Source organism: Eubalaena glacialis, chromosome 19 (genome assembly GCF_028564815.1).
Source record: "Eubalaena glacialis isolate mEubGla1 chromosome 19, mEubGla1.1.hap2.+ XY, whole genome shotgun sequence".
NCBI classification, from domain to species: Eukaryota; Metazoa; Chordata; class Mammalia; order Artiodactyla; family Balaenidae; genus Eubalaena; species Eubalaena glacialis.
The window spans coordinates 21481912-21504966 of NC_083734.1; the positions used below are offsets into that span (position 1 = coordinate 21481912).

The window sequence follows — 23055 nt, forward strand, 5'->3', positions numbered from 1 at the left end:
CCCTAATGAATAATGATGTTGAGCATCTTTTCATGTGCTTATTATTCTCATTTAAACATGTGTTTTGGGTTTTTTTGGTTTTGGGGGGTTTTTTCTTTTTTCTTATTGGAGTAAAATTGCTTTACAGTGTTGTATTACTTTCTGTTATACAATGAAGTGAATCAGCTATATGTATACCTACATCTCCTCCCACTTGGACCTCCCTCCCCACCTGCCCCCCCCCCACATCTAGGTCATCACAGAGCACCGAGCTGAGCTCCCTCTGCTATACAGCAGGTTCCCACTAGCTATCTATTTTACACATGGTACTGTATTTATGTCAAACCTTATCTCCCAATTCATCACACCTTCCCCTTCCCCCGCTGTGTCCACATGTCCATTCTCTACGTCTACATCTCTATTCCTGCCCTACAAATAGGTTCATCTGTACCATTTTTCTAGATTCCACATATATGCATTAATATACAATATTTGTTTTTCTCTTTCTGGCTTACTTCACTCTGTATGACAGACTCTAGGTCCATCCACATCTCTACAAATGACCCAATTTCATTCCCTTTTATGGCTGAGTAATATTCCATTGTATATATGTACCAAATCTTCTTTATCCATTCATCTATCATTGGACATTTAGGTTGTTTCCATATCCTGGCTATTGTAAATAGTGCTGCAATGAACATTGGGGTACATGTGTCCTTTCAAATTACGGATTTCTCAGGATATATGCCCAGTAGTGGGATTGCTGGGTCATATGGTAGTTCCATTTTTAGTTTTTTAAGGAACCTCCATACTGTTCTCCACAGTGGCTGTATCAATTTACATTCCCACCAACAGCGCAAAAGGGTTCCCTTTCTCCACGCCCTCTCCAGCATTTATTGTTTGTAGATTTTTTTGGTGACGGTCATTCTGACTGGTGTGAGGTGATACCTCATTGCAGCTCTGATTTACATTTTCTATGTATAGTATCGTGTCATCTACAAACAGTGACAGTCTTTCTTCTTCTTTTCCAATTTGTATTCCTTTTATTTCTTTTTCTTCTCTGATTGCCGTGGCTAGGACTTCCAAAACTATGTTGAATAAGAGTGGTGAGAGTGGACATCCTTGTCTTGTACCTGATCTTAGTGGAAACGCTTTCAGTTTTTCACCATCGAGTATGATGTTTGTTGTGGGTCTGTCGTATATGGCCTTTATTATGTTGAGGTAGTTTCCCTCTATGCCCATTTTCTGGAGAGTTTTTATCATAAATGGGTGTTGAATTTCGTCAAAAGCTTTTTCTGCATCTATTGAGATGATCATATGGCTTTTATTCCTTAATTTGTTAATATGGTGTATCACACTGATTGATTTGCATATACTGAAGAATCCTTGCATTCCTGGGATAAATCCCACTTGATCATGGTGTATGATTCTTTTAATGTGTCGTTGGATTCTGTTCACCAGTATTTTGTTGAGGATTTTTGCATCTATGTTCATCAGTGATATTGGTCTGTAATTTTCTTTTTTTGTGATATCTTTGTCTGGTTTTAGTATCAGGGTGATGGTAGCTTCGTAGAACGAATTGGGGAGTGTTCCTCCCTCTGCAATTTTTTGGAAGAGTTTGAGAAGGATCCGTGTTAGCGCTTCTCTAAATGTTTGATAGAATTTGCCTGTGAAGCCATCTGGTCCTGGACTTTTGTCTGTTGGAAGATTTTTAATTACAGTTTCAATTTCATTACTTGTGGTAGTTCTGTTTATATTTTCTAATTCTTCCTGGTTCAGTCTTGGAAAATTGTACCTTTCTAAGAATGTGTCCATTTCTTCATGGTTGTCCATTTTATTGGTATGTAGTTGTTTGTAGTAGTCTCTTATAACCCTTTGTATTTCTGCAGTGTCAGTTGTGATTTCTCCTTTTTCATTTCTAATTTTACTGATTTGCATCCTCTCTCTTTTATCTTGATGAGACTGGCCAAAGGTTTCTCAATTTTGTTTATCTTCTCAAAGAACCAACTTTTAGTTTTATTGATCTTTCCTATTGTTTTCTTCATTTCTACTTCATTTATTTCTGCTCTGAACTTTATGATTTCTTTCCTTCTACTGACTTTGGGTTTTCTTTTTTATTATTTATTTATTTATTTATTCGTTTATTCGTTTATTTATTTATTTATGGCTGCATTGGGTCTTCGTTGCTGTGCTCAGGCTTTCTCTATTTGCAGCAATCAGGGGTTACTCTTTGTTGTGGTGCACAGGCTTCTCATTGTGGTGGCTTGTCTTGTTGCAGAACACGGGCTCTAGGCATGCGGGCTTCAGTAGTTGTGGCATGCAGTCTCAGTAGTTGTGGCTCACAGGCTCTGAGTTCAGTCTCAATAGTTGTGGTGGACAGGCTTATTAGTTGCTCTGCAGCATGTGGGATCTTCCCAGACCAGGGCTCAAACCTGTGTCCCCTGCACTGGCAGGTGGATTTTTAACCACTGTGCCACCAGGGAAGCCCTGACTTAGGGTTTTCTTTGTTCTTCTTTCTCTAGTTGCTTTAGGTATAAGGTTAGATTGTTTATTTGACATTTTTCTTGTTTCTTGAGGTGAGACTGAATTGCTATAAACTTCCCTCTTAGAACTGCTTTTGCTGCATCCCATAGGTTTTGGGTCGTCATGTTTTCGTTTTCATTTATTTCTATGTATTTTTCTATTTCTTCTTTGATTTCTTCAGTGATTTCTTAGTTATTTAGTAGTACACTGTTTAGCCTCCATGTATTTGTGTTTTTTTACAGTTTTTTTTCCTGTAATTGATTTCCAATCTCATAGCATTGTGGTCAGAAAAGATGCTTGATATGATTTCAATTTTCTTAAATTTTCTGAGGCCTGATTTATGACTCAAGATGTTATCTATACTGGAGAATGTTCCATGTGCACTTGAGAAGAAAGTGTATTCTGCCACTTTCGGGTGGAATGTCCTATAAATATCAATTAAATCTATCTGGTCTATTGTGTCACTTAAAGCTTGTGTTTCCTTACTTATTTTCTGTTTGGATGATCTGTCCATTGGTATAAGTAGGGTGTTAAAGTCCCCTACTATTATTGTGTTACTGTCGATTTCCCCTTTTATGGTTGTTAGCACTTGCCTTATGTATTGAGGTGCTCCTATGTTGGGTGCATAAATATTTATAATTCTTATATCTTCTTCTTGGATTGATCCCTTGATCATTATGTAGTGTCCTTCTTTCTCTCTTGTAACAGACTTTATTTTAAAGTCTATTTTATCTGATACGAGTATTGCTACTCCAGCTTTCTTCTGATTTCCATTTGCATGGAATATCTTTTTCCATCCCTTCACTATCAGTCTGTACGTGTCCCTAGGTCTGAAGTGCGTCTCTTGTAGACAGCATATATATGGGTCTTGTTTTTGTATCCATTCAGCCAGTCTGTCTTTTGGTTGCAGCATTTAATCCATTTACATTCGAGGTTATTATCAATATGTGTGTTCCTATTACCATTTTCTTAATTGTTTTGGGTTTGTTTTTGTGGGTCTTTTTCTTCTCTTGTGTTTCCTGCCTAGAGAAGTTCCTTTAGCATTTGTTGTAAAGCTGGTTTGGTGGTGCTGAATTCTCTTAGCTTTTGATTGTCTGAAAAGCTTTTGATTTCTCTGTCGAATCTGAATGAGATCCTTGCTGGGTAGGGTAATCTTGGTTGTAGCTTTTTCTCTTCCATCACTTTAAGTATATCCTGCCACTCCCTTCTGGCCTGCAGAATTTCTGCTGAAAAATCAGCTGATAACCTTATGGGGATTCCTTTGTACGCTATTTTTTGCTTTTCCCTTGCAGCTTTTAATATTTTTTCTTTGAATTTAATTTTTCTTAGTTTGATTAATACGAGTCTGGTGTGGTTCTCCTAGGGTTTATCCTGTATGGGACTCTGTACTTCCTGGACTTGGGTGACTATTTCCGTTCCCATGTTTGAGAAGTTTTCCACTATGATCTCTTCAAATATTTTCTCACACCCTTTCTTTTTCTCTTCTTCTTCTGGGGCCCCTGTAATTCCAATATTGGTGCATTTAGTGTTATCCCAGAGGTCTCTGAGATTGTCTTCAATTCTTTTCATTCTTTTTTTCTTTATTCTGCTCCTCGACAGTTATTTCCACCATTCTGTTTTCCAGTTTACTTATTCATTCTTCTGCCCCAGTTATTGTTATTGATTCCTTCTAGTGTATTTTTCATTTCAGTTATTGTGTTGTTCATCTCTGTTTCTTTGTTCTTTAGTTCTTCTAGATCTTTGTTAAACATTTCTTATATTTTCTCAATCCGTGCCTCCATTCTATTTCTAAGATTCTGGATCATCTTTACTATCCTTACTCTGAAGTCTTTTTCAGGTAGGTTGCCTATTTCCTCTTCATTTATTTGGTCTTGTAGGTTTTTACCTCGCTCCTTCATCTGTGACATATTTTTTTGTCATCTCACTTTTTTTTTTTTTAATGGGTGGGATTGTGTTCCTGGTTTACTGGTTGTTTGGCCTGAGGCTTCCAGCACTAGAGTTTGTAGGCTGTTGGGTAGAGCTAGGTCTTGGTGCTGAGATGAGGACCTCCGGGAGACCTCCCTCTGATGAATATTCCCTGGGGTCTGAGGTTTTCTATTAGTCCAGTGGTCCAGACTCAGAGCTCCCACCGCAGAAGCTCTGGCCCAACCCCCGGCTCATGAACCAAGATCCTGCAAGCTGTGTGGGGCAGCTAAAAAAAAAGAGAGAAAGAAAAAAGAAAAAAAGGAGCAGAACAATAACAAAGAGTAAAAAATAAAATTAGATTAGAAAACTAACAGGTATGTTAGAAAGAATAAAAAATAAAAATACAGATGAAACAACAATGGAAGGTAAAACAGAACCAAAATAGTAAAAAAAAGAGGAGATAAAGAAAAAAAAAGTCGGAAAAGACTTTTGGCTGTGGGGTGGTGGGGCTTAGGCAGGGGCGGGGTTTAGGTGGCAGGCGGGGCTTATGCTTAGGACCCACAGGGTGGGGAAAAGGCCCTGGGTGGCGGGGGGGGGCTTAGGCTCAATGCAGCAGGAGGGGCCCAGGAGTGCCTCTGGCCCTGGAGGGTGGAGGACCAGGTCCAGGACGCCAGCAGGCTCACTGGGCCCAAGTGGGCGGGGGAAACGCTAGCACATTCCCCCCGATCATCTGATCCTGGAGGGCCCCTCCCCGTTGGCCTCTCTTCTTCTTCTCCCCCCTCCCTCCATCCTATGCCCCTGGGATCCACACGGCTGGAGGGGACCCCAGAAGGCAGGGGACCAGACCCAGAAGCCCAACAGGCTTACCAGGGCCAGGTGGGCAGAGGAAATGCCCATGGCACTGGATCCTCTGGCCTCGGATGGTCCCCACCCCCATCCACCTCTCCTCCTCTTCCCCTCTCCTCCCTCCCTCCTACGCCTCTAGGACCCACAAGGCTGGAGGGATCCCTGGAGAACAGAGGACCAGGCCCAGGAGCCCAGCAGGCTTCCCGGGCCCAATTGGGCAGAGGAGAAGCTAGGCACGCTCCCCCCTGATCCTCTGAGCCCCAGAGGGTCCCTCCAGATGTGGGAACCCCTCCCCCCTCCCAGCCACCCCTCAGGTGCACTGGTCCTGTCCGGCCTCCACTGATCCTTCCCCCTCACTCCCCCTTCATTCTATCCGGTCGCTCGGGGGTTCCTCCTGTCTCCTTGGGCATCGAGGTCCCCCACCAGCATCCGGGAGGCACCCTACTTGTGGGGAGACACGAACTCCGCGTCCTCCACCACCGCCAACTTGACTCCGCCCCAAACATGTGTGTTTTAATTGAATTATCTACCCTAACTCCTTTTAGAAGGTTGGAGGTTTAAATTATCATTAAATAATAAATGCTAATATTCTTCTCTAATCTTTCTTAAAATTACACTGCAATGAGGAAATAGAATGGGTTCTAAGCTGTAAAAGCTTTTTCATGGCTTTAAAAATAAATTTCTAAAAATGAAAAATGATACTACAATATTAAGGGATTTTCGTTTAATAAACAGAAGTTAATTAAAAAAGCAGCATACTATTAAGAATATTCCAAAAGAGAAAACTTCACAATCCAAACTATAAGCTGTCCAAAGTGAAATGAGAGAATAGTAATCATTCATATGTTTTAAAATACTATGTATACCATGATAGATGTATTACTACTCTAAAAAATACATGAGGTTCATATGTATCACAAGAAAGAGCTTACCATCTTCAATGGCATTTTTGATGGCATGAAGACCATCCCTTACAGCATCCTTGATTTGTGTGAGAGTATGCTTATTTGGTCCTTTAACCAACAAGGTGACAGAGCGAGGGTAAACACAGTCCTCAATAAAAGTGTATTTTTCCTCACCCTAAAGGATAATACAAGAAGATATAACTTTAATATGTAATGTCATTATGAAGTCAAGACCTAGTTTATAATATTAGAACCCAAACTTCATGTGAATTTCTCTTATCAAGCATAACTAAATATATGTTAAAAGCAGTTAAGATATATTTGAACTCTTAACAAACACTTAGGTAAATAAATTGTAAAATCTATCCTATGGATTCTCAAAACATTTAGTGTTAAAAAAAAAAAGGTTTACTGTTCACTTTATAACCATTGCCCACAGAAATACTCACTAATGTATACTCATGTACAAGACCAGCATGTCCCAAGCAATCTATACTGAGGTCTTCAAGAGAATTCACAGCCATTCCACCACAAGCAAGACAGAGTCAGAAAGTACATATATGCCACCATAGCTTTGGTTATGGAAAACACACAGACTAATTTCTTAAAGGTGAAAAGATAATCTAACACAGTAGACTGCATTTTCACTGTATTCTATTGTTTTTCAAATCTGTTTTAAGAAGATGAAAACCTTCTGAGGTTCTGATGAGAAGAAGTTCTGAGGTGGGTTAACAATCTTAATTTTTAATAGTTCCATTATTTACTGAAACTACAAAAAAATTTGGAATTTGTATGGTACTATTTTGCTCAACAACATTTATGTAAAAGCTAAAGGGAATACACATGGGACAATTTCAATTTAATCTGTCAAAAAATTTAGGATTCATAATTATCTGCATGCTTACCTTTCCATATTTCTTCTTTTTGCTCTATGAAGAGCTACTATGCCATGTTTTGCAAGAGCATCTAAGGAAAATGGATCAATTCCCTATAATCAAATTAGCATAAAAGTTACAAGCAGGTTTTAAGCCAGTAGTTCTCAAACTTTTTGGTCTCAGCACTGCATCACTACCTTAAAAGTTATTAAGAACCCAAAGAGCTTTCATTTATGTGAGCTGTATTTTATGTGAGCTGTAATATTTATCATATTATAAATTAAAATGGACATTTTTGAAATATTTATTAATCCATTTAAAATAACCATAAACTCATTTATGTTAACATAAATAACATTTTTAATGAAAACTTATTATAAATCCCTAAACAAAAAAATACACCATTCCCTGGTGGCGCAGTGGTTAAGAACCCACCTACCAATGCAGGGGACACGGGTTCGATCCCTGGTCCGGGAAGATCCCACATGCCGCAGAGCAACTAAGCCCATGTGCCACAATTACTGAGCCTGAGCACCACAACAACTGAAGCCTGCATGCCTAGAGCCCGTGCTCCGCAACAAGATAAGCCACCACAATGAGAAGCCCACGCACTGCAACGAAGAATAGTCCTCACTCGCCGCAACTAGAGAAAGCCGCACGCAGCAACAAAGACCCAATGCAGCCAAAAAGATTTTTTTTAAATTAAAAAAAAAAAAACTGTGAGAGTAGTGTTGTTGTTTTACATTTTTGCAAATCTTTTTAATGTCTATCAATAGAAAACAGCTGGATTCTGACAGCTGTTTCTGCATTCAATTTGCTGTGATATGTTGTTTTGGTTAAAGTATATGAAGAAAACCTGGCCTCCACAGATATGTATTGGAAAAGGGAGGAATATCTTAATAGCCTTTTCAGATAAATGTGGATATTCTTCTTTGATAGTATACCAAAACTCAACAAGTGATAGTTTCTTCAAGGTTAGTTTCCAAGTGGAAGATGAAACCACATCAATGAACTTTTCATACTCCCTCACATTAAAATCCATTTGTCTATCTCGCACTTTGAATGGATTACTGATTTTGTTAAATCATGCATTTTTTTAGTCATACAGAAAATATTCACTAAGTTAAGGCAGAGCTTCCAAATGTTGACATACTTCATGGTTATACAATATCAAAAATATCACATTTGTGGGACTTCCCTGGTGGTGTAGTGGTTATGACTCCCAATTGGTGGTGCTCCCAATGCAGAGGAACGAGATCCCACATGCATGCCACAACTAAGGAGCCTGCCTGATGCAACTAAGACCCGGCACAACCAAGTAAATAAAAAAAATAAATAGTTTAAAAAATATATCATGTTTGCTAATCATCACTAATATTATCAGAAAAGTCTTTTCAGTACTGGAAAGCTGTCAAGCCCATAGTGGCAGATACAAGTTTTCCAAAATTCTAATTTTTGTTTGAAAGCTCAAATGTTATCACTGCCAACACATACTGCCTGTCGTTTCCTTAAAGTGACAGGACTGTTTCATTCATTTCTGAGAAAAACCTACCAAATACCTATGTCTAAATAACCATTCTGTCAGTCATTCTTTCAAATAAAAATGGCATTCCATGAAAAAAGTGGCTACTTTAGCTTGCAACTCAATTACATAAGAGCTTTCCTTCAAGACCCTTATTTTGATATGTGGCAGAAGTATTTTGTGCATACTTCACATTTTGTGACACAGAATTATAAAAGGATACATCCATTTCTGGGTATATTTCCAGAAAAAACAAAAACACTAAGTTGAAAAGATACATGCACCCAGTGTTCACAGCAACACTATTTACAATAGCCAAGACATGGAAGCAACCCAAGTGCCCATGAACAGATGAATGGATAAAGAAGATGTGGTATATGTATACAATGGAATATTACTCAGCCATAAAAAAAAGAATGAAATACTGCCATTTGCAGCAACATGGATGAACCTAGAGAATATTATGCTTAGTGAAATAAGTCAGAGAAAGACAAACTGTATGATATCACTTACATTGTAGAGTCTAAAAAATTATACAAATGAATGTATATGAAAAACAGGAACAAACTCACAGATATAGAAAACAAACTTGTGGTTACCAAAGGGAAAAGGGAAGGTGGGGAGGGACAAATTAGGGGTATGGGATTGACAGATATAAACTACTACATATAAAATAGATAAGCAAAAAGGATATACTGTATAGCACAGGGAATTATACCCATTATCTTGTAATAAACTACAATGGAGTATAATCTGCAAAAATCACTTCACTTGAAACTAACACAATATTGTAAACCAACTATCCTTCAATTTAAAAAATAAACAAAGGATGCAAATTTAAGGATCAAAATGTAATAAAATTATTAAGTTTTGCCACTTCATCAAGACATTTTTAAATGAAACTGCCCTTTTTGTGTGCAGGGTGATGTGGCAATAAAGAATACAACGACTAGCACAGCTTGGTGCTACTGCTTTGATTTGTACTAAGGTGCCAGCAGTTTTACCTATCATTGCTTTTGCATCAGCATTGCAGATGTCAACGCAATGTAAAGGCATTATTATTAATATTATGAAAATAGTTTTGACCTCACAGGCCCCCTGAAATGGGGTCCACAAACCACACTTGGCAAAACACTGAAGAACATTTACGAACAGTGAAAATCTAAACTTTCTGTCTCACCTTTTGATTAATGACAACAAATCCTTTATTGGACTGAGCACAGACTTTGTCTTTCAGGTCTATTATTTTTTGTACTCTATCTTCAATAAATTTTCTTTCAGCTTTTACCAATTTCTCTTTCTCTTCTGCAGTCTTATAAAAGAAACCAGAGCTCACCTCTCTAAAAGATTAATAAAAACAAGCTAGTAAAGGCAAGGTGGGGGAAGAGGGAAAGGTAGAAGAGTTTATACTAAACATTTGGGAGGTAAGAAAGGGATTAAAAAACACTTTTAGAAAAGAACAATTTCAAAGGATACAAAGAATAACTGACATACGTACATTTTTTCATATTCTAGTGATACATTACAAGTAAGGATAAATGCATCTTGTACTCGCTTCTTCATATCTAGATGACAGGCACCATGATCCAAAACTAATCCTCTGATCAACCTATTAAAAATATGTAATGTTTCTTACTTTGAATACACACTCTAAAATTTGGTATAAAATTAAAACTATACTCTTAAAGTTGTAACATATCTGCCAGGGCAGTTGTTACACACTGTTTCCTTATACCAACTTTAAGCCTAACACATAATTAGTAAAATTAGGAAAGAGAACCTATTTTAACACAGTGTGACTGTGAAGTCACAATGAAAAGTCAACCCAGAATTATTCTTTAAATTATGTGGCTCAAACATGTGACACAGCTGATCAAGTAATGAAAGGTAGGCACACAATGAGTTTCTTAGGAACATTTGTTCAAAATAATTACATGGAACAACTAAAAATTGTTAACCTAAATGTCCAACAATAGGGCATTGTTCAGCAGATAATGACTCAACTATGTGTTAGTCATGAAAACCATGTAATAACATGTAAAAATATTTACAGGGGTAGCTAATAAGCAGAGAATGACAAATTTACATATAAAGCACGATTATAACTATTCTTTTAAAAAATAAGCACCTTGGGGGACTTCCCTGGTGGCGCAGTGGTTAAGAATACGCCTGCCAATGCAGGGAACATGGGTTTGATCCCTGGCCCAGGAAGATCCCACATGCCGTGGAGCAACTAAGTCTGTGTGCCACAACTACTGAGCCTGTGCTCTAGAGCCCACGAGCCACAACTACTGAGCCTGCATGCCACAACTACTGAAGCCTGCACACCTAGAGCCTGTGCTCCACAACAAGAGAATCCACCACAATGAGAAGTCCGCCCACTGCAACGAAGAGTACTCGCCACAACTAGAGAAATCCTGTGCACAGCAACGAAGACCCAACGCAGCCAAAAATTAATTAATTAATTAATTAATTAATTAATTAATTAATTAATTTTAAAAAGCACCTTGGCATTGAAAAGGAAAAATGGAAGAAAACTAAGACTGGGTTATGCTTGGGTGGTAGGAATAGAGATAATTGGGCGGGGGCTTTTTTCCTATTTTCCAAGTGATCTTTCAAGAGAAAATATTTTTATAACTTTAAAAAATTCATTTATACCCAATTAGGAAATGCATTTCTACTTATGAATCTTTTATAACCAATATTTGTTACACATTCATGTAAAGAAATAATTTTTAAAATAGTTAAGCATAATTATAGGGAATTTTTCAAAATTTTCATCTAACTAGATTACTCCAACTCCTAACTGAATGTGAAGATACTTTAAGAAGAAAAAAACAAACTATATGTTCAATATTCTTCACTCTCCAAGTCTCCTTCACTCTTCCCCTTCTTCTCACTCTCATCAAATGATGTTGCTTCTTTGAGAAAATAAAAACCCTTTCCCATCACCACCTCTACCAATCTACCTGCACTTGAACCTGAACCTCCTATGACTAGGAATGAATTGCCCATGCTCCTCTCTAAGGTTAACCCCTCTGCTTGTGTACTGTATCCCATTTCCCCTCTCTGCTCCTGCAACTGTCCCCTCTTCCCTCACATCAACTGTTCCTGCCTACAGGAGCATCCTCATCAGGGAACAAACTTGTCATAGTAATTCCCATCTTTAAAACAAAAAATTCTCCTTCAACCCCATTCCCATATTCCCTTCTAGCTACTGCCCCACTTATCTGCTCCCCTTTAGAGCTAAACTCCTCTGAGTTGTCTACATTTGCATCCTTACTTCTTCCCTAACCATTCTCTCTTGAGCCCACCGTCAATCTCACTTTCACACTCACCCTTTTATTGAATCAACTTTCATTAAAGCCACCAAAAAACTAAACGTTCTCCAAATCTAATGGTCAATTCTCAGTTCACAACTTGCTCATCAAACTGTCAACCGCATATGACATAGCAGATTATTCTCTCCTTCTTGAAACACTTTCTTCTCTTACCTTCTGGGACACTATTCTCCTTTGGCTTTCCTCCTATCTCACTGACCACCCCTTTTCAGTCTTCTCTGCTCAGTCCTCCCTATCTTCTCAATTTCTAAACATTGGAGTTTTCAGGGCTCAGTCTTTAAACTTCCTCTTCTCTCTATCTATATCACTTCCCAGATGATCTTATTAACTCTCATAGGGACTTCCCTGGAAATCCAGTGGTTAAGACTCTGTGCTCCCAGTGCAGGGTGCATGGGTTCAATCCCTGGTCAGGGAACTAAGATACCACATGCTGCATGGCGCAGCCAAAAAAATTTAAAAATAAATTAAAAACTCTCATAGCTTTAAGTCATCCACACACTGATGACTCCCAAATAAATATTTCCAGTCCAGACCTCGATCCTGAACTCCTGACACCTCTCTCCAAATTCTTACGCAACATCTCCACATGGACATTTAATAGGCATCGAAAACATAACATTCCCCAAGCTAAACTCTTGATTTATTTCCCCAAACCTGCTCTTCCCAGTCTTCTCCATCCCAAGAAATGGCATCTCTGCTTTTCCAGCTGCTCATGCAAAAACCCAAGAGACATCCTTGAATCCTCTGTTTCTGTCGCATTCTATGTGGAACATCAACAAATCCTACTGCTCCTTCTTTCTAAGTATACCCTGATCCAAACCTTTTTTCTTTTCTCACCTATAGTACAACAGATTCCTAACCGGTCTCCTGCTTCTGCCCTTGCACCTCCCACCCTGCTCCACAGTGTACTCCCCACACAACAACCACGGAGATCCTTCTGAAATATAAACCAAGTACTTGTTGCCCTCAGCAATGGTAAGGTAATTTGGACCAACCCTACTACGAAAAGCAACTAAAAATGCTGGATTACAAACAAAACAAAAAAACCTTAAAAACTCTGCAGAGCCATAAAACAGTAAAGAGCTACAAAAGTTTTCTTTTCAAAACTGAAAACAGGGGCTTCCCTGGTGGCGCAGTGGTTGAGAGTCTGCCTGCCGGTGCAGGGGATGCGGGTTCGGGCCCTGGTCTGGGGGGATCCCACATGCCGCGGAGCAACTAGGCCTGTGAGCCACAACTGCTGAGCCTGCGCGTCTGGAGCCTGTGCTCCAAAACCGGAGAGGCTGCGATGATGAGAGGCCCGCGCACCGCGATGAAGAGAGGCCCCCACTTGCCGCAACTGGAGCCCTCGCACAGAAACGAAGACCCAACACAGCCATAAATAAATAAATAAATAAATAAATAAATAAAAATTTATAAATAAGAAGCTCAGAGAGAAACTGTATGATATGATTGATTTAAAAACAAAAAAACAAAAAACTGAAAACAAAACAGGAACTCCAAGAGGTAAGTAGATAACTGCAACCACTCACCCTAAAGTCATCTGACAATTCAGGCAAATCTGAATTTTGACCTCATGAGAGGGGGACAGAATTAACAAAGCTCAAGACTCATCCAAAGTAGAGAGTATAACAGTAAGACCCTCTTCACATTAAGCTAGAACCTCAAAGGCTACATACTCAGGGTACAAACCAGCAGCCCTCACATGGACTTGCAGTTAGAATTCACAACTGGTTATTCAAAAAAAACCTCAAGCTGTGGATTTAGTTTAAAGTCGTCCCTGGGCGGGGCTTCTCTGGTGGCGCAGTGGTTAAGAATCCGCCTGGCAATGCAGGAGACATGGGTTCGAGCCCTGGTCTGGGAAGATCCCACATGCCGCAGAGCAACTAAGCCCGTGTGCCACAACTACTGAGCCTGTGTTCTAGAGCCCGTGAGCCACAACTACTGAACCCGTGTGCCACAACAACTGAAGCCCGCGTGCCTAGAGCCCGTGCTCCACTACAAGAGAAGCCACCGCAATGAGAAGCCCATGCACTGCAATGAAGAGTAGCCCCCGCTCGCCAGAACTAGAGAAAGCCCGCACGCAGCAATAAAGATCCAACACAGCCAAAAATAAATTAATTTTAAAAATAAATAAATAAAATAAACACCAGAAGTAGACAAGACAAAACTTTAAATATTGTAATTATCAAACTGAACTATATGTTTAAAGAAATGAAAGGTAAGTTTGAAAAGATCTGCAGGGAACAGGAAACCATAAAAAGTGACAAGGCAGATTTAAGAACGAACCAAATAGAACTTCTATAAATAAGTAAAGACACCTACACATACACACACATATATTAAAAATAAATAAAGTATTTACAGATGAAATATAACATCTGAATTGGCTTCAAAATAATCCAGGTTTGGGCAGGAGGAAGGAAAGAGGAGTATATACAGGGGATATAAGACTGGCCATATACTGAAAATTGATAAAGATGAGTGACAGATACGTGGGAGTTTATTCACTATTCTATTCTACTCTTATATATGTTTAGAGTTTTCCATAATAGAATGTTTAAAATGAGTTAAGTCCAAAGTCAACAAGGTGCTACTCACCCTGAGTACACACATACTCAGACAATGTTATAATTGTCTTACCTCTCTGACCTCACCTTCTACTACTTTTTCCTCTTCCTCTGCTCCAGGCACACTGGAACACCCCAGCACACTTCTGCCTCGGGGCTTCTTCCACTGTTATTCCCTCTGCTTAGAACACTTTTCTTCCAGATATGCACATGGCTAGCACTAGAGACCCCTTTAGCTCTGTAGTTTACCTTCTCATCACAATGATCTTCCCTTACTACCCTAAAATCATGCACATGCTCACATATACAGCTGCTCTAGCCTCTTCACAGCACTTATTAGCATTATTTGTCCACCATCTCTTTCAACTAGAAATGTAAGATTCTTAAAAAAAGAAATTTTGTTTTGTTTACTCTTCATTCCTAGCACCTAAAACAGTGGATGGCTCCTGGTAAGTATCCAATTAATATATGCTGAATGAATAGACTGATGATGAATAGAAGTAACTAATGAAATCAGTTAAAGAATATCTGAAGATAACCAAGTATTCTAGAATCTATGCACCGTTAAAGTTTATATCATTTACTTTGTATCTGTTTCTGATTTATGCTTCATCTCCATGATTTCTACCATGAAGAGATCAATAGGATAACCCGGTCTTCTAATAGCCAAAACAGAATCCACCACAGCCTGGAAGAGAAATGAATGAGAACAGTAAATTATTTGGTCTACTAAAAGAAACCACTGGCCCTAGTAATCTATCACCAGACTAAGCAGATAAAGTGTTTCAGGCTCCAAAACACAGGGCAAGGTCAGAAAGTGTCACTTGGTCATGGACACGAATGATAACTAATGCCAATGGATACTTTAGAGCCTACAGGGACTTCATAGATTATCAGGTCCAAACCCCTTATTTTACAGAGAAGGAAACTAAGGTAAGACTTTAAGAAGTTATGGTCTTAAAACAAGGTCTAACAGGTAGTAGCAGAGTCAGAACTAGAAATCAAGTCTCTTTAACTGCCAAGCCTACTATACAAACACTACTCAAACTTTTCCACCAAAGGACACCTTAATGGAAAAGAAGGAATGAAATCTAAGGAAAGAGTTCAAATTTGCTGGCTCTAACAACATGAAATTTTTAAGTCTTATGTTTAACCACGAAACTTTTCCACATCATGCCATAATATATACATGTTTTTTTTTTGTTGTTTTTAAATTTTCATTGGGGTACAGTTGATTTACACTGTTCTGTTATACATGTTTGTTTTAATGTGAAAATAATGCTTTTCCTCCATCGTAAAGTAAAATTGACACTCCAGAAAGACATGTTTCATTTATTCTGCCAAATATCCCCAGGGATATGCAATTTGAGAAGCACAGCACCACACAACCTATTGCTTAGCTCAGAAAGTAATATGAAAATAACTGACTACAGAAATTAAGTGCTATAGTATAACCATCCTCAAATAAAATAAAAGCAAAAAAAACTATATCTTAGAAAAGTTTACTGAGGTAACATGATTTTTGGTTTTGATGACTAATGGGGAATAATGACAAACCATTGGAAAATGAGAGTATTAGTGTTTCTATAACTCCAAAAGAGAATGGAGGCCCTAATCAGATAGCCTGAAGATTCTGGGCCATGTGATATATGTACTTTAACAGCAGAAAACACAGCAGAGTCTTTATTTAGACTGCTCAGCAAGAAAATGTCTTAATTTCTTAATCTTAATCTGATTTCCCAAGTAGGTTTTCCTATTGGTAAGAATTGACCAGAAACAACTCAGGTGTTTCAGTATTTATATTTCTCAAGGTAAATTAGTAAGATAGAATTCTGATTTCTATGTCAATGTCTTGTGAATTTGGTTGTTATGAACTCATCATTCCTGATAAACTAATATACTCAAGTTTCAAAAAATGCAAAGCTGAGGAACAATGATGATATCATCAAACTACAGCTACCTGATAAAAGCCTTCCCAAAATACCCAACTTTGTCCTGATATTATATATATATTCTACCTTTAGAAGTAAACAAGTATACACTTCCCAGATGTGAATATTATCTATCAGATCAATCATGCTCATTAAAGTGGTAACCTTAACTACAAGGCACAGTGCCAAAACAACATCCCCAACCTCACATAATAAATATGGACCTCTAAATTTAGGAGACCAGTGTGCATCACCCCAACAGCTTCCGCAGGGGGTGATCCATAGGCAGCCAAGTCCCTCCCAACTTTCAAGTTAATTTAAAAGAAGGCTTAATATGACACTTTTGAAAAATTACACATACTGTTCTGACCAATCAAATCTACTCTGTAAATAAGCCTATAAATGTCTGTCTTCTATATATTGTTGTATGTTCAAAAGAACCACATGCCATAGCTGATAATCTTATAGGAAAAAGAAAATTACCACCATGTGTTAGGCTGTACTCATTCTGCAAGAGTTTAACCACATACCTCTGTTAACACATCAGCCAGTTGAGGATGAACTTTAGTTTGAAGAGATGTTCTAGCCACATCTAAGAGGATTTCTCTTTTCATCTCTTTTTTAATTTTAACTTGTTCCAAAACTTCAAGTGCCTTTATTTTTGCAACTTCAAATCCTTCAGGGGCTTCCCTGGTGGCGCAGTGGTTGAGAATCTGCCTGCCAATGCAGGGGACACGGGTTCGAGCCCCGGTCTGGGAGGATCCCACATGCCGCGGAGCGACTGGGCCCGTGGGCCACAATTGCTGAGCCTGCGCGTCTGGAGCCTGTGCTCCGCAACAAGAGAGGCCGTGATAGTGAGAGGCCCGTGCACCGCGATGAAGAGTGGCCCCCGCCTGCCACAACTAGAGAAAGCCCTCGCACAGAGACGAAGACCCAACACAGCCATAAATAAATAAACAACTAAATAAATAAAATTTAAAAAAAAAAAAAAAAAAAAAAAAATCCTTCAGCTATTATTCTAGGGTGCAGGCCATAATACATCAACATAAAACTATAAATTATAAAGTTATCCAAAGTAAAAGTAACCATCCTTTCCTACTAATAGGTATGTTCAAAAAAATTAATTACCTATATCAATGCCACTAAATATAAGTGTATGTATGTAATTTGTAATCTTTCAGCGCTTCATATTTCAAACAATCTCAAAATTACAGAAATATTGTTTACAATTTACAACAGTACAAAAAAACTACAGAAGTTCTTTTTATGTCTGAAAACTATAACACACTGTCGTGTAGTGCTCTTCTGAATGAGCACAGCAGAAAAGACTCCCTGTAATGTAGAGGAAAAGAACCAGCATTGTTTGGAGAAAAACGACAGATAGGCAGCACCTTCACCAAATGTTCAAAGTTAACATCATAGAACGGGACAAACACACACCATGTGCCTCCAGATATGCTGCATTAAGACCAATACAGCATTTCCATGGCACTCCTGCCAAAGGTTCATAACCTGAGTCTGATCATGAGGAAACAGACAAATCCAAACTGAGGGACTTTCTTAAAAAAAAAAAAAAAACAGCCTATTCTCTAAAAGTAGCAATGTCAGCAATGTCATGAAACACAAAAGATGGCTCGGGAACTATTCCAGCTTAAAGAAGACTAAAGGGGTATGACAACTGAATGGGACAAGTGATGAAATTTGAATAAAACCTGCAAATTAGATAAAAGTACTTATCAATGTGTTAATATTAATTTCCTGTTTTGATCACTATACTGTGGTTATATATGAGAATTCCCTGGTTTAAGAAACATATACTGAAATACTTAGATCATCATGTCTGCAACTTATTCTTATACCATTAGAAAAAAATATGTATATTACTATATATATACACATTCCATATATATATATATATATATATATCTATATATATATAATATATTCATGAAAGAGAGAGAAATGTTATTCTTTGGAATATTCTTGCAACTTTTCTGTAGGTCTGACATTATAACAAAAATTTTTTTTGAAAAAACACTATTGTTTATTCTGAAAAATAATACATAAACTTATTGAAAGCTGGAACTAGTTCTAATTTATTCCCTTCCTCCATTCCTTTATGTCAGTCCTATAATAACTTTCAAAAGTTGACATTTATTGAGCATTTGTGCCAGGCACTATTCTAACGGATTTACATGTATTATTTTAGTCCTCTCAACACTATGAAGTGGGTGTTTTTATCATTCCTGTTTCACAGATGAGGAAATTTAGGCCTAAAGGCTTCGACCACCAGGCTAGTAAGAGCCAGAGCCAGGATTTAAACCCACAAGGCCTGACGCCAGAGCCTGTGTTATTAACCATCTTCAAAACATTTCCTCAGCCTAGGACCTCACAACTTCTCACCTAGACTACTAGGAAAACCTTCAGTCTTGACTCCCTTAAAACTGTCCCCCAAATATTTAAAATGCCAATCTGACCATATCACTCATTCATATGTCAGTATGAACATTCTTCTTGGTTAGTATATTACATGCCTATTCACTACTGTCCGCATCACTTTAAACTCCACCAACACCAGACTGCTTGTAGCTCTGCACACGCACCAGTTTGCTTCTTTTCTCTGTGCCTTTGCTCATGTTGTTCCTTCTGCCTGGAATGCCATTCTCTGCACTCCTCACTCTTTCATCAGGTTCACTCCTCACCCCTCACTCTTTCATCAGGCTCACTCCTTCTAATCCTAAAGATTCAGCGTAGGCCTATTTCCTCCAGGAAGTGCTTCCGGACTACCTCAGGCTAGTTTAGGATACCCCTCCCTCCTCAGTGTTTCTATCCCATCCTGTGCCTAGCTCTGTCACTGCACTGTCACACAGTTTCATAACTATGTCAATGTCTGTCAGCATCTCCCCTTGCCTAATTTCTTCCTTCCTAGCCCAACCCCAATTTTGTTCAGGTATCTCTCTTCCTCAGTGCTTCAGAGGAAGCTGACCCTATCCCTAGCTCAAGGGGCAGATCCTAATTAGATTAAGTCAATTTCCCTAAAAACTGTCACTGGTTTGGGATGGACATAAGACCAATGTTGGCCCAATCATATAAAGGAAGGACTTTTATTCTATGGCTGGGTGAATGGTTTTCTCTTGCCCTTTCCTGCTGAGTGTTAGTAAGGAGAACAGGTAGCCCTGATTTCTTCTGACAGTCTTTCATCCGGGATGGGAATAAGCCCATGATGAAACAGCATTACAAGTGGAAGAGCTAAGAGACAGAAAGGATCTGGGTAATTGATGACTGAATGAATTTTTTAATCAACTAACCCTAGAAGCCTGCTTTATTGCTATATTTCCTGTTACGGGAGATAATTTTTTTATTGTTTAAGTGACTTTTAGTCAAGTTTCTACTGCTTACAGCTAAAAGCATCTTGAGATAAGTTGCAGGTACTGAATTAATAGACAGATCCCAATACTAAACGAAATACAAAGTGATCCTTTTAGCACTTTGAAAGGACAGGTTATGCTTTGCTAAAATGGTCCTTGAAAGAGCAAAAATTCAACTGCTTAATTAGAAAAGACAGGTAAGTAACGCAAAGAAAACAATACAAATTGAACAAAGGCATGGAGGTAGAAATGTATGTCATGATTTCAGAGGCCAGTGAATGAAGGAGTCTGGCTAGAGGAGACTGTTTATAAAGGGAAATAAAACTAGAAAAGTAGGTAAATTCACAATGTGGAAAACCTTCAGTAATTCTTCTCTAGTTATTTTTTAAAAGGTGCATAATTTGGTTTCAACTTTCTCAGTGATGTTTTCTTTTTTAGGCCATTAGTCATGGGTACATGGCTAATTTTTTCAACTTCTATATATATCTCAAATATTTCATCTTTTAAAAAGGTATATAATTTCAATAAAAGGCATTATTTTGACTAAAAATTTCATTATTATTTCCATTTATAATTGTCCAAAAGTATCTTGATAAAAATTAACTTTTGCCCTCTAAAATTAAACCATTTTACTAGCAAAAAAATAAATAACTTTTTATTCAAAATAAAGTACCACATGAATGTGCATTCTATGAAATTCTAATACCTCAGAAATGTAAAGATCAGCTTGTTTTAGTAACTCTCCGATAATTAGAACATTTGAAGTAGTACCATCTCCTGTAATGTCATCCTGGGCTGTTGCTACTTTTGCTATCAAGGAAGCTGTTGGGTGTTGAATTTGCTGAAAAAAGCAAGCGACAGATTAAAAAAGAGAGAGAATGAGATAAAGAAATAGTCCACCAAAAACAAGATAACCTAAGGGTCAACAGTAAAATTAAGAAATGAAATAAGCTTCATTCTATAAGTTCACAAGTTTTATATTATCATACATAATAAATGTCAAAACGAAAAGTTAAAAACTGAGAACTAATGAGGTTTGAACATTTTATAAAAGAGTCTCTGCTTCGAATGCAATGACATTTCCAAAATAAGATTAAATCCTTCAATCTTGAAGATGAATATATGTACTAAACTTGCAAAGGATTTTTTTTTCCATGATTACAAAGAACATAATGCATTGCCTTTAAAAGATGTAACTAATTTGGAAGTATCCCTAAGCTATTATTTGCACTACACAAAGATTTGGAAACAGCCAATAGACTTTTTTTTTTCCTAAGGTTTAATCCAACAAGCATATCTCATGACTGCAGTATTTAGCTGATGGCCTTGGTTTAAGGATATACAAATTGTACTATGTTCTCAGTTAAGGCTTATTAAAGGTTTATTAAGTCAGCAACATCAGCTCACCATCTCATGGAGAAGTACGTTGCCATCTTTGGTGAGTTTGATGTCTTCTGCACCAGAAACAAGCCTGTTCAGAAAACAGTGGTTATAAACTTCATATAGCAAGAGCCAAACAAGACACTCCCAGTGTTAGCCACTCCACTATCCTTAATATAAGTAACTGGGTGTGGAAAACTTCCATTACACCATGGGGGATACCACAGTAACTACCACAGAATCACTTCTCTCCAGATGGACTGCTATGGTGATTTCATTCCAAACAGCACATTTACAAGTTTAAGGACAAGAGCAGTCCATGAGCTATGAACAGTGGTTTGGTACCTGGAAGAGTACTTGGAAGTCTACAAACCACACATTTGTGAACTTTCTGCAGGTTTCTTTTTTTGTGAAATGTTACCATTCATTCACTCAACTAATTTTTTCCCTCACCCCTCACGTTTATTAGATCGAGTTCTGTCAATTCTACAACCTAAATGTCTCTTGAATCTACCCCCTCCTCTCCATCTCCACTGTCATCATCATCTCTAGTCTGGACTACTTAGCATCTTGATATCTCTGAATTTGAATTTACCCTCCACACTGCATTTATCTTTCTAAAAGGCAATGTGATTCAGTCAGTTCCCTCACCAAAAATCCTTCCATGATTTTCATGTTCTCCATCACCTTCAAGATAAAATCCAAACTATATAGCAATGACACAGTTTACCTTTCCCAAGCTGGGTAATGTCTATTTTTTCTACCTCTTCTACCAAATGAGATCTTGTGGGCAAACCTTGTGGTTCCCTTACTACATCATGTTTGGTTTTGTTTCTGTTGGATTTACACCACTGAGCTTCTCTTGTTCCTGAAGTTACCCTATCTAGAAGGCCTTTACTCCCTTCTCCAACTGGAGAACTCTAATTCGTTTTTCAAGACTGATGAAAAATCCTCTGTTATTGAGAAGCTTTCCCTTCTCCCTTCTGCCATCAGTTATTAGTCCCTTTCCTCAGTATAATGGTATATATATAATTAGCACATTCATCTCTACCAGAACGCCTTAAGAATAGAAACTGTATCTTGGTCATCTCTGAGTTCCCAGCATCCCAGTTAGTACATACTCAGTGCCCTCTTTTACTGTTAATATTAATTACTTTTCTCATTCCTCTGAGACTGTACCTCTCTCCTCTTACACCTCTTTGCCCTCACTAGTCTCTTTCCCTCTCTTCTAAAGAAAATAATGGTCCTAAGTAAATACATGCTGAAAGAGCGTTCAACTTGCCTAGGGACGCATAGCTAAAGCTGACCTTGGATTTGAACCCAAGCCTGCCAGGTTCCAAAGCCCGTGCCGTCTCCAGTACAACACACTGCCAAGCAAAACCCAAACTCTTAAACAGCAGGGGAGCTAGATGACTTATGTTTCATATATGACACTAAATGAACTGACTTTCTACTTGCATATGAACCTTAACAAGAAGTCGGGGGGCAGGGAGGGGGTCACAGTTGGCCCTTTCTTCGGGTAGCATTTCTCCTCCTCTCCCACCAGGCTAGAAATGAGCTCAGGGCAGGAATGAGAACGAGGGAAAGCAGGCCCACAAGTGCGTCCACGTCGCTCCCAACTCTTCGTGGAACGTCTGCCTCACAGCGCGCCCCGACACCCAACAAACCCCGACGCCCCAACCGCCGCTCCAACCGCCGTCTCACATTTTCACGGTTCCCTTAAGACCCAAGTTGGTCCGCAGCACATCCTGCAGCCCTCGGGCGGCTCATATATTGACTGACAAGGCCGCCTGGGCCCGCGCCACCTCAGCCTTGGAGTTTATGGCTTTTATCGCAGCCACGGCCAGCCGCTACGAAGAGAACCCCCGCCGCCTCCACCTAAAGCGGCCTCAGCTGCTATTCTGAGGGAAACC

At 38.6% G+C, this 23055-nt stretch overlaps 1 protein-coding gene across 3 annotated transcripts in view; it reads right to left on the reverse strand.

Moving 5' to 3' along the window:
• The window catches only part of CCT6B (chaperonin containing TCP1 subunit 6B), a 189636-nt gene extending 166596 nt beyond the window's left edge, over positions 1–23040 (reverse strand). For 2 of the 3 annotated variants that reach the window (XM_061177130.1, XM_061177131.1), the window contains exons 1-4: positions 22847–23040; positions 21170–21233; positions 20469–20603; positions 6186–6333 (exon numbers count right to left, since the gene is read on the reverse strand). In XM_061177130.1, the coding sequence (XP_061033113.1) occupies positions 6186–6333; positions 20469–20603; positions 21170–21233; positions 22847–22848 (349 nt within the window). In that variant the 5' untranslated portion in view covers positions 22849–23040. Of the gene's footprint in view, positions 1–6185; positions 6334–6607; positions 6706–7064; positions 7147–9735; positions 9896–10053; positions 10165–15047; positions 15152–16924; positions 17108–20468; positions 20604–21169; positions 21234–22846 lie in introns of all 3 variants that reach the window. The other variant, XM_061177129.1, reaches the window with a different exon arrangement.
• Between the last annotated feature and the right edge of the window lie 15 nt (positions 23041–23055).